Source organism: Pterocles gutturalis, unplaced genomic scaffold (genome assembly GCF_000699245.1).
Source record: "Pterocles gutturalis isolate BGI_N339 unplaced genomic scaffold, ASM69924v1 scaffold34254, whole genome shotgun sequence".
NCBI classification, from domain to species: domain Eukaryota; kingdom Metazoa; phylum Chordata; class Aves; order Pterocliformes; family Pteroclidae; genus Pterocles; species Pterocles gutturalis.
The window spans coordinates 1,666-13,672 of NW_010136872.1; the positions used below are offsets into that span (position 1 = coordinate 1,666).

The 12,007-nt window shown below is 48.9% G+C and overlaps 1 protein-coding gene across 1 annotated transcript; it reads left to right on the plus strand.

Annotated features, from left to right (window-relative positions):
- The first annotated feature begins 887 nt into the window (after nucleotides 1-887).
- Nucleotides 888-9,382, plus strand: C1QTNF2 (C1q and tumor necrosis factor related protein 2). Its single transcript, XM_010082467.1, has 4 exons — nucleotides 888-961; nucleotides 2,410-2,416; nucleotides 7,211-7,459; nucleotides 8,769-9,382. Exons 2-4 carry the CDS (start codon nucleotides 2,413-2,415, stop codon nucleotides 9,380-9,382), a joined length of 867 nt encoding a protein of 288 aa, XP_010080769.1. The 5' UTR covers nucleotides 888-961; nucleotides 2,410-2,412.
- The last annotated feature ends 2,625 nt before the right edge of the window (nucleotides 9,383-12,007 follow it).

Genomic DNA, 12,007 nt, shown 5'->3' on the forward strand with positions numbered 1-12,007 from the left:
TACTGCTCAGAGCTGTAACACCGTGACTTGCTGCAGCGGAGAGTCGAGAGGGGACAGGGATTTACTGCCCCTCAGCATTTCTGTGTTGGCACAGCTGCCGCTCATCCCCTGACCGCTGAATCCCAGCTTCAGACACTGCTTCTGGGGTTACCGCCTTACCTTCAGCAACTGCTAGGGGTTTGTAATGACTTTGCAAGTTTAAAACAAAATCCCAACCCTTTCCAAAGACAGAAGCATCCTTGCCCTACCATCCCTATGGCAAACTCTCTGTCTTTTGCCTCACACGTCCACCTGAAGCAGCGCTGAGGTAGATGCAGTTCCCTATCAAAATTCACATTTGCAAAGCTGCTGCTTCACAACAATGTCCTCTACTTCAGACTTGGGGTGATCTGCCATTACCCGTCTAAATTGTTTTAGAAATGAGTTTCCACCCCTAGGACAAGATTTGCTTCCCTTGTTAATGCTCCAGGTTCAGGTGTCAAAGCTGTTCCCGGTTTGATCCCCTTACAAATTCTGCTTGCGCAGGCAGCAGCTACAGCAGAGAAACACGGAACCGGCCAGAAATGATCCAGGCAACTCCTGAGCCTTTCGTACGAGACTGCAAGAAAGGGAAATCTCCCCAAGCATCAAGAGCTTTCCAGCCATATGTGCGTAAAAATTTCTTCCTGTGCCACGTGACAGAGGAAGAGGCACAGACCCATTACACAATAATAAAAATATGCCTTTGGCTACATTGAGCCAAAACCTGGAGCTGCTTCAGGAAGCTAGCAATCTGCGCAAAAAGGAGTAAAACATTAATAAAAAAGAAAGACCAGAGAAGTGAATATTGCACGTCCCTCGGAAAGACGCTGCTGCAGCAGGATGGGGCTTGGGCTCTGCGTGTGACAGCGATCTGCAGCAAAACATCTGCTTAAAGTCGTGTGGGTTTCCAGCACCTGTCAAGATCTCACAGAAGAGATTAGTCTTGGTAAGTAGATTCACTTTTCCTTTTTTTTTTTTTAACTCCCTCCTCTTAACCTTGACTTTGAAAACTTACCAAATAAGGTCTAAAACCTTGAGCACTCAGGTTTCCAATGCCTGCACAGGAATCCATAAAGGCAAACAGTCACCAGTGAAAAGAAATACTCCAGGAAGAAAACATTCCTCAGACTTTCACTGGGAGCACCCACCTCGTACAGCTGAAACCACAGCCTCTCCCTTCATGCAGGTACCCGTCAGCTGCATCCGTGACAGGGTTTTAGCACAGAGCTAGGAAGGGGTTGCCCCCGACATCCCTGGCTGCCTAAAGCTGAGACAGTGATGCAGGTTCAGGCACAGAAGATGCACTTCTACATTGCCTTTATCTCCCTTGACATTGCTTTGTGCAATAGCAGATAACAGATCAAAGGCAGTATCTGGTATAACTACTTCATTGGCTTTTGTCAGAAATTAAATGCATCCATTTCAGCTGTCACTGGCAGCACACCTTATTTTACCTTAATCAGCGCCTGTGTACCCAGAGGCTCCTTGTGCTTCCACCCTGGGGACACTGCTGGGCAGCCACCAGAGCTGAGAAATATGCTCTCGGGGATAATGATTATTTTGAAGACTAATTAAGATGCCTTGAGCTACACTTGGAAATGGTGAAGCAGGAAGGTGGTTGTTTTGTTTAACAAAGCCTCGAGCATTTAAAGGAAACAGAGTAGAAAGTCCCAGTGTTTTGTTCACTGCTGGGTCCCCTCTTGGGACCATCCAGCTCCTCCCTCCCTCCCTCCAAGCAGCAATTCCCCCCAGGTTCTCTCCTCTTCTCCCCCCTGTGCTTTTCCTCCCTGTGGGCAGGCACACGCCACCACCACATGGCACATGGTGGCTTCCCTGGCCAAAAATTGCTGTCAGGCCAGCACACATGCCACCAAACCGTCCCCACAGCAGGCAAACCCTCGGGGATTTTCCCTCGGATTGGATTTCAGCCCAACTGCCCTATAAGCACCCAAAACACAACTGATCCTTCGCACCTAGGGCTCACTCTTACAGGCAAAAATCTTTTCTTACAGAAACACTTTTTTTAATGCATGGAGACCCGTACAATTGGTCTGGCTTCTTAACGTGAAGTGGCTGGGGAAGCCCACCCACAGCAGGGGTGGGATGAGGATGGTGGCATGGGGGCTTGCAGGAGCCAGGCGGAGCAGGGCTGTTATGGCAGCCAAAGCTACAGGGACACATGGCAGGAGCTGTGTCCCCGCAGGCTCCTCTGGCAGCAGCAAGCCCATCCCATGCCAGAGCAGCCAGCAGAAATGGGAGCGGCAGGTTGGGAGTGGGGCTGCAATAAGCCTTGTGGGGACACGGCTCCTAAGGATGAAGGCTCTCAGGTGACAGAACGATGCACTGTAGCTCTGGTGACAAGAAACATGCACAGAAAAGCTGTTGAAGAGCATGGGTTTGCAGTCCCCTTGCACAGATGCTCATGCAATGCTCAGGTTTCAGCATGGAGGGGTCAGGTTCAAATCCTGTGGTATGTACAAGCGTCTGCTTCTAACAGGCTGGTCAGGGCAGCAGGGGAGACAGGAACCCACCTGCTCCCAGCATTTCTCCATCCTGCAGAAAGCTGCACCCCGGTGTCCCCTCGTGGCACGGGAGGCAGGGAGAGCCGGGGCACAGGGCAGCCTCTGCCAGGGGCCCAAACTCCAGCGGGAAGAGAGGGATGCACCGAAGCAAGGAGCAATGACAGCAAGACATCCTAAGACAGAAAAGGATGTCACATAAGGACCATGGGGCAGACTCAGAATATCCCAGTTTGGACACGTGGCTGCTTTGAGTCATTCATCACATTTTACCGCACAGCTAAAAGCAAAGGTCCCTAAACACGCAGCTCGTTAGGGAGAGAGAAGCCAGTAAACACTCAGCTCTGTATGTACCGTGCCTACAAATCAGACACATTCTGTCTTTATTGCTTTATTTGCCCTGAGGTATTTTCCACAAAGCTGTGTTCCAGCTCTAAGATTCAGGAGTGAACATTTTCCAAAATCATCCCCTCCTCGGTTTGCTTCCTGACAAGCATTCCCCAAAATTACCTGCTGGGGTAATTTTTCTGGGGACCCACAGCAGTTTTACAGACTACACTGATGTCAGGGGATGCCCTGGACCCCACAGCAGCAACTTCCATTGATGCAGCTGATGGACACCTGGAATGTCTCTAAAGCCCAGCTGATGGACAGCTGTCATTCCACCAGGGCCCAGACATTTGCAGGACATTTTGGAGCCTCTCTCCTCTCTTGGGGCCCGGCTGGTGGAGGTTTGACTGCCCCATGATGTGAGCATGGCGTCTCAGCCAGAGCCTGCCCAGCATCTGGGAGCCCGAAGGCTCTGTCCTCCAGGACCTCCACCCCAGAGTGACCCAGCACTGCCCCGTCCGTCACTTGCCTGTCACAGGTTGCACCATCTCCTGAGCCAAGCACTTGATCATCTTTGACCAAGCAATCTAGAAAGCACCATTGCTGCTAAATATTCCAGAAGGCATCATTTCAAAGTGCATCCATGGACAGATGGAGTATTTTTAAGCATTGGGAAGAAAAGCATTTCTGCCCATCACCAGCATGCTGTCACTGAGGGAGAGGCACCCCACACGTGACGGGCCAGAGCACCTCTGCTCTGCACCAACACGCTCCGTAGCCTCAAGCAAGTCCTTGTGCTGCTGTGGGCTTTGCCAGGGAGAAGCCGGGGCACAGTGATGCCTACGCTGCGGACACCTGAGCTAGCCCGTGCAAGGGAAGCTGCTCCACTGTCTTTCCCATGCTGAAATCAGTGCCCGAAACCAGTGGCAGGGACAAACTCCAACCGTCACTGGGTTGTCATGCTCAGTCAGGAATCACAGGGTCTCCTCTCCTCCCCAAGCCACCCTCTGCCAGCCGCCTGCTCTCATAACCCCCAGGGCACGGCACACATTCCCTCACAACGGACATCAGTCACAGCCAAAAAGTTGCCAAAACCCTATTTAAAAAGACATCAATTAAAGTGTCATTAGAAAAGCAAGCCCTCAGCTGAAAGCGTGCTGCATGGCCTCCAGTGCCAGCCCTGCTGCCCGTGCCGCAGAGAGGAAAGATGCTGATCTGTTTCTAATTTGCTTTTTGGAGCTCATCATACATTCTACATCGAGGAGCAATTTTCCTTTTAAGGTGGAACAGCACGAGGTTTGTTTTCGTTCAAAGAGATTTCTTTAAGAGGTTATTTATAGATCCTCTTGTGAATGTGACTGTGCTTTGCATCCCACACGCGCTGCTGTGATGTGGGATGAAATGTTCTTGTGAAGCCGTTAACACTAACTCGGGAGCTGCACCAGAGCACAGGTCCAGGTAGGTTCCCCATCCATCCCAGTATCGGTACTACAAACCTCCCAGCCTCGGGGTATTTTGTGCTTGCTGCTTTTTATCCCATCAGGTCAGCTAGCTGGGTTGTCTGAAGGTAATAAAATATCTTACCATCAGTGCTTCTAAGAGAAGGAGCTGTGCTCCTGCCCTGTGCTCCCTCTTGCCTGTTTCTTCTCTACATGAAGCCGTCCCAGCTTTTTTCCGGGTTATGCTCCACAATGACATTTTTCCTTGCCACAACTCATTAGTGTCATCCACCTCCAGCCGCCTCTTGCTGCTCTTCTGCCCCACTGGAGGTGGTTACTGTGAAGCAGGGCTGCAGCTTGCCTTGGGATCTCCCCCCTCTGCAGGCATTTTAACATTTTGTTTCCCTTTCCGTGAACCGAAGCCTTTATTCAGCTGTCCACATGAATACTGGTTGGCGATTTCTGTCTCACAAGGCCATTAAACTGATGCCTTTCACCAGCAGCAAATAAACTTGGGTATAAGAAAAGCAGAAGAGAGCTGAAGATCAAAAATGGCTCAGCAGCTGAATCCAGCCCGGAGATCTGTTTTGCATTTCCCACTCCTCTGCATGTTCTTAATTATACATATCGCAGAACTGGGGGGCTCCCACCCAGCATTAATATGGAGCATATAGCTCGCTGGATTTGGAGCATGTAATACGCATTTCCACCCGCTTCAGGAGCTGATACAAGGATGAGAGCGCTAACATGAAATTTACACAATACTTTAAGCATCTCATTTCCAGTGCAGGAGTTAAACATAACACTGCTGGGGAGATCCTAAAGCCCCCCAGTGTTTGGCTTAATGCCACACAGGACCTTGCCTGGCCAAAAGGCTACTGACAGATCAAAAATGTCTGGGATATCCCAGCTCATCTTTTATTGCATCTGTGTTTAACTACAAATTTGCTTCAGCACCAAAGCTTGAAGAACTATGTGAAAGGCAGTTTGCTTGCTTTGCAATCCTTGTTTATATTCTGAGTTTCGTTAGCAGGACTTCAGGATGTGATAAGAAAGACCATGCGAATGGATGATTCTTGTGAAATATTTAACCCCCTATCATCAGATGTATGTTATGTATGTATGTATGTAATGTAATAAGGGGAAAAACTAAATTTCACAGGAGTCTCTTCTATCAAATAAGAGTGCGCACCTCCTGGCCCAGGGGCAGGAGTTGTATCAAAGTGATCCATGGCTAATTCCTTTTAAAAAATCCTTTGGCTTTAGCTTGATCTCTCCTAATCAAAGAGCTACCGAGCAAATGGAGAACCAGCCACAGATGTGGGGCAGTTTCAGGCTTCCTGTCTCATTTCTCCAAGGGCTACTTCAGCTACAGAAGCTAAAACAAAGAAATTGGGCTGGGGGATGCCTTTTATCCCCCCCACCTCACTTCCACATTCATGCAACTGGAAGAGCCCACCTCTACCAGCATGTCCCCTCACCCAGGGTCGGTGCCACAGCCAGAGCCTCCTGCTCCAGCAGAGCAAAAGGAGGAAAAAATCCTCATCCCAGGCATGGGGAGGCCTGTTCTGGGGAGGGTATAGTAGCACATTTATACATGGGTAGTCAGAAACGGATATCATAGGGGACATTCCCTTTCTTACTATAACCCTGTGCAGAACCCACATTCTATTTTAAATGCTTCTAATACCCAGAGTCTGGGGTGGGTCACCATGAAGATGGGCTCTGGTCAATCAGCCTGATTTTGAGCATCTTCTCTAAGGTGCTGATGCATCAGGGCACTATTTCAGGATGCAATGGGGTTACTCAGGTGTTGCACCTGGAGCAAGGCTATTTACAAACAGCTCCACGCGCAGACATCCAGAGGGATATTTTACTGTATAACAACTGCTCTGTATCATTAGCAGGTTCATGGGAATAGCTTTATTCCAGAAATTATTTCCTATTGCCATCTCCCTATCCAGGAGTGGAGTGAGACAGGCCCAGGAGGCTCAGCCTCCCACCATGAATGAAGTCAGAGCCTGGGATGCTCCAAAAAACCCCTTGGTATTTGTTGTTCTTAAAGCAATGACTCACTTTACAGAGCCAGGAGACAAACAAGGGCCAGGGTTCTAACAATAACTTATCATTCACCTTGTCTTTCCAAGGTGAATGTTAGTAACAAACATAAAGGCTGAGCTGCTGCCCCATCTGAGAGGCGGGTCAGCACGGTGAGATGTTAGAAAATCACCGGGGAGGCTGCAGCAGGACCGGCCACGGCTGCACCCCGACAGTGAGCCAGAGACTTGGCAGGCGATGCAGGTGCAGGTTGTGCAGCGCCGTGCAGCCAGGCTGCGATGGGGAATGGGACATTCTCAGCTAGCCAAGAGGCTCAACTCGTACTGCCAGGCGAAGTGCAGTAAGGACTGCCTCGGCCCAAAGCCTCTGCAAGCCCATCTCCTGAATTCAGCCCTGCATCACACGATGGGGTTTGTCCTCAAGCCCCAGTGACCCAGCTGCAGGACAGGTCCTACTGGGGATGTTTGCAGCAAGACCCTTTCTGCTCCCTCCACTCTGCTAGTCCCAAGCAGCTGCTTTCTGCACCCCTCTGCCATTGTTACTTGTGTTTCAGGGGAAAGGAGCCCCAGGAAAGACACAAACTGAGGGATGGCCACAGATACAGACTTAGAGAACAGCAAGTTTGAAAAAAATATTGGTCAGACCCAGAAAACTCCAGGAGCCAAATTCTTGAATTCATGTCACACCAAAACAAACACCTCCTACCCTGCCAAAAAAAAAGACCAATTCTCTCCCATTTTCATGCACGTCCTTACAACACACCGTCCCAGGGGAGGGGACGCCACTGTATCCACATGTCCAGGCTACCACACCTAACGGCCACGTCCCACTGCCTTTTCACAGGCTGCACCATGATCTCTGCTGTTCTCCTCCTCTGGACCGTGCCCTGCGTGGCAAACCACATCCTCGGGGGCTTTGCCAAGGGAGCACTGCAGGAGGGTCCCCAGCTGGCATGCAGCCTGCCGGGACCCCCTGGGCCACCCGGCCCCCCCGGCGCACCCGGAGCTCCAGGTACAGTCGGCAGGATGGGCTTCCCGGGCAAAGACGGCAAGGATGGCAAGGATGGAGATAAAGGCGAGCATGGTGATGAAGGTAAGATAAAAGCACTTCTTAACACCACAAGGGTAAAATGTAAAAGCAATAATGAAACAGCTCAGTTCTCCACAACCTGCCATCCCAAATCTGAGCCCCAGGACAGACGACATCTCATAGGAAACTCTTCTAGGAATTTCCACTGTCCCCCCTCCAACATCTTCCGCTTGTCAGCTCCTGCCAGAGCATTCAGACTCCTGTTATTTCCTGATAGCATCTTAACGCTGTATGCCGTTCCTATCGGCTTCATTTTGTTCTGAAGAGAGGTTTTCCCTGTTCCAAAACATGTTCTCTAGACAAGACAAAGTGATGGTCTCTGATTCCTGCTCTCATGCAAAACAAAGTCAGGTGAAAAAATTAAGTACTTGCTCCCCGGAGCGCTCCAGCTGGGTGACAGGCACTGCTCTGACCATGCTCAATCTAAATCAAAGCAAACAACAAACCTTCTTCAATCCAGAGGTGGGGCTCTCCTTTAGACCCAGCCTTACCACCAGGAAGCATCAGGCCCAGCTATGGTAAGATAAGAGTGATTTCCTGCTGTCACACTACGGTGCAGTCCTTATTCAGCCTAACAGCAGTGTGCCAAAGCTGCATCTTGTTCTCTTCTCCCACACCAAAACCAGGGAATCTGGTGAACAGGTTTCCACAGTCTTGCTACAGCAGGTCAAGAAACAGGGTATAAATCCCCATGAATTTGTCTTACATCCAACACTACCACAATCAGCTCTTTCGGCATCGCTGTGACAGCCCAACTCAGTTCCCATCTCAAGGCAGTCCCTGCACCGGCTGTCTTCTGGTTCGTGACTGGTTCATTCCCCAGCTAGGCTTGGCTTTCTACTACACCTAGAATTTTTTTTTTTTTAAACAACAGTTTCATGTTAATACTAAAAAAAAAAAAAAAAAGTGAGACAGGAGATTAAAAGTACTCCATCTGCTCAAAGCTAGGTTCCAAAAACTTCACAGACCTGTCCCACTCCTGAAAAACCCAAACATTTAAAGCTTGTTCTTGGCTAGCTTTATAATTAATTATTCCTTTTTCTCAAGTGAGCCAGATAATTGAACCAACCTTTTGGTCCTTAAAAGGGACAGACCATCCTGTTCCCAAGTCCCATTGTTATCACGCCAACTTCCTACCTAACACGGTTAGTCAGTCCTGACAGATGTCCAGCCCCATGTGGTATTCCATCGGGATTCTCACCAGCAAGATTTTCCTCCTAAATGAAAGTATACTGCTGCAGTGACGCAACCCCTTTCCGCTCACCATATCATCTCTTTCACCAAAAAATTTACAAGGTTATTTGTCTTCTAGGTCCACAAGGCAGGACAGGAAACCCTGGTAAGCCAGGACCGAAGGGGAAAGCAGGAGCTATTGGCAAGGCAGGCCCACGAGGGCCCAAGGGTTTAAAGGGAAATCCTGGGAAAAATGGGGCACCAGGAAAGAAAGGGCCCAAAGGGAGCAAAGGCGAGACCGGGATGCCAGGACCCTGCACCTGTAATAACAACAAAGCCAAATCTGCCTTCTCCGTGGCAGTCTCCAAGAGTTACCCCAGGGAAAGGCTGCCCATCAAATTTGACAGGATCCTGATGAACGAGGGAGGACATTACAATGCTTCCAGTGGGAAATTTATATGCAGCATCCCAGGTATTTACTACTTCACTTATGATATCACTTTGGCCAACAAACATTTGGCCATCGGCTTGGTCCATAACGGGCAGTACCGAATCAAGACTTTCGATGCCAACACTGGGAACCACGACGTTGCCTCTGGATCAACCATCCTTTCTCTGAAGCAGGACGATGAAGTGTGGCTGCAGATCTTTTACTCAGAACAAAATGGGCTCTTTTATGATCCCTACTGGACAGACAGCTTATTTACTGGCTTCCTGATATATCCCGATCAAGATTATCTCAATGAAATATAGGATGAGAAACTGGAAAAAACAGGCAATGCATGAGACCTCAGTCCAGCCAAGTGTAGCCTGTGCATGGACATGAGTGGGATTATCGAACAATTCCACATTTTGGCACTAACAGCCTGCATTGGCTATTCAGATATTTACTTGATGTCATCCACTAGCCCACAGGGTACCAGGACCAGCAGGACTCACCATTAAGCAGCCTCATGGATCTCTAAATCTTGAAGCCATCCACTGTGTTTTCCATTATGATTCCAACACACCATGGACATGTAACTCAAGTACTGGTGCAGAATGCTTTGATTATATTATCATTATTATCATTATTATACCGCAAGGAAACCAGCAACCATTTCCTGAAAGCTGAACTTAGAAGTGCCATTGATGCTGGAGATTGTACCACTGCACCCCCTCCCTCTACACCACATACCAGCAATAATCCTTGTCAATACCAAGTTACACTTTACCAGCTACTTAAAGTCAGGAAGTTGTCAACTAAAGTTATAAAAGAGCAGCTCTCAGCCTCATCAAAGCAGTGCTAATAAGCAAAGGCATCCGGTTTAAATAGGAAATGACACAGAAGAGAGACCTCATTTTTAAGGTTAAAGGTAAGATTCCTCATAAGACACAAGCTGTTGCACTCAACACCAGTGACATTTCTCAGATTTCAGCCTCGATATACCAGCGCTGGAGTCCTGCACCTGGTTTCAGACAAACGTTGGTAAGCTACGACCAAAGCCTAAACTGGACTGTGTGGAAGCTGGATACCCGTGGGCCACCAGCCCACGGCACAGGGTGAACCGCACGGATAAGACTCAACTGTCAAAGACAGCATGAACCTTCACTCCACAAACAGATCCATTACTAACCCCCGTCCTTCATCCCTGCCAGCTTTTGCTGGAAGGAGATACTGTGGTGCTGCTAAGATCCTCCTCAAGGGCTTAATGCTACAGCTAGACCCTGTCTTACTGCTGCTTTGTTTTTTTGATGTTATATGTCAAATATTACAGATGCTCCAAAAGAAGTGCTTTGGTTCTACACTGTACGGAAAAAAAAAAAAAAAACCCAGAAAAGTCAAAAGCTGAACTTTTGCTCAGTGGAGCTTTTTGCTCATGCTAAGCTGGGCCTAGCAATTCTTTTCCTCCTCTGTGTCAGCTAATACAGTGACATGCTCCAAAATGGTTCACTATTACCAGAGAGTTCTCCTGCTATAGAGCCCCTCAGTCTGGCTGCCCTGCCCCAGGGTGCCCCACACAGCTGTAACACGGAGCTCTCTGTCTCAGTAGTCAGAGGGAAGTAATCTCTTCCTCACTAGCAGATGCATCTTCTTGGTTTCCAGTCATATTGTCATCTCCTTTATCACTTAGTGAAAATTCTCATAAACTCCAGCTCCTCTAATCCCCATATTTAGGCATTGAAGGGATATCCCATAAGAACAAATTTTTTTTTCACTCTTACGAGTCAAAATATCTGCATGATTTTTGTGAACTACAGTAATTGTGTTATATCTTAAATTTTTTTTTCAAATACATTTTATAAAATAAAGCTGAACAAAAGAATTGCTGGAACAGCCTTAGTATTTATAAAAGTGTTTTCCTAGAAGGTATTTCAAAACCATGTTACAGATTCCACAGACACTGTCGGGTTTAGCAACGGATTTTGTAGGGGCTGGTGCAACAGGAGTATTTCCACCCTCCCAGCCCAGTGAGCTGGGGAGTGCACAGATTTTTGTGCTCTGTGCAAGAAAATCTGCAAGAAGGAAGAAGAGGATCTGCAGGTTTTGCAGGCAGCTTCCCAAAGAGAGCAGCAGTTCAAGAATTGTTTCCCCCTTGATCCCCAGCCCCACGCTCCCACCCCACAGCCCAGGGGGGGCAATCGCTGCAGTTTGGCTGCGCTGGGGTGCACACAGGTCTCTGCCATGGGTCCTCCAGAAGGAGGTGGTGGGAGGATGTTGCCCCTGCACAACACCCAGCTATGCAGCACCCAAAAGGGAACTCAAACAGTACAGCTCTAATTAATCCAGGAGCTCCCACAGCCCACTGCTGCCAAGGGCCAGAGGCCTTGGTCCCTCCCCAGTTCTTTCCCCCGGATTCAGTGCATTACTCATCCCCAGAAGTGGGTGGTTTCAGGGTGGGTTTTTTAATTGTTTGGGTTTTATTTGTAGTCAAGGTAGTTGTCCACTGATTTTATGAGCTGAATCCACCAGAGCTGGGAGGGGATGGGAGAGCACCATGGGGAATAAGCCTGAAACGAGGAGGGTGGAGGGAAGCAGCAGTGAGCAGTTAGATGGGCTCAGCCACTCTGTCTTCCCTTGTCATCTTCAGAGAAGACCCCAGCAGGGAGCCTCCTCCCGGTGTCAGCCCTCTCAGGGGGACAGGAGATGGTTTCCCCTGACGAAAAGCAATGGAGGCTATTAACTGGCTGGCAAAGCATCCTTTTTATCTGAGTGAAAATGAAAACCTGAAAATGAGTCTTTTATGTCTGGAATATCAAAATGTAAATTATAAAGAAAACCACTGATGCCCCAGCAAGTGCTCAGTGTGACAGCACTTGGTTTCGTTTGCTCCGGGGCTCCGAGGTCCTTCCTGCAGGGCAGCCCAGGGCCACTGGCCCCAGCCCACTCCCATGTAC

Excerpts from the sequence above, each read along its gene's own strand:
- C1QTNF2 (XM_010082467.1), top strand. Across the intron at positions 7,460-8,768 it reads AGGCGAGCATGGTGATGAAG|GTCCACAAGGCAGGACAGGA; the intron begins GTAAGATAAAAG and ends TTTGTCTTCTAG.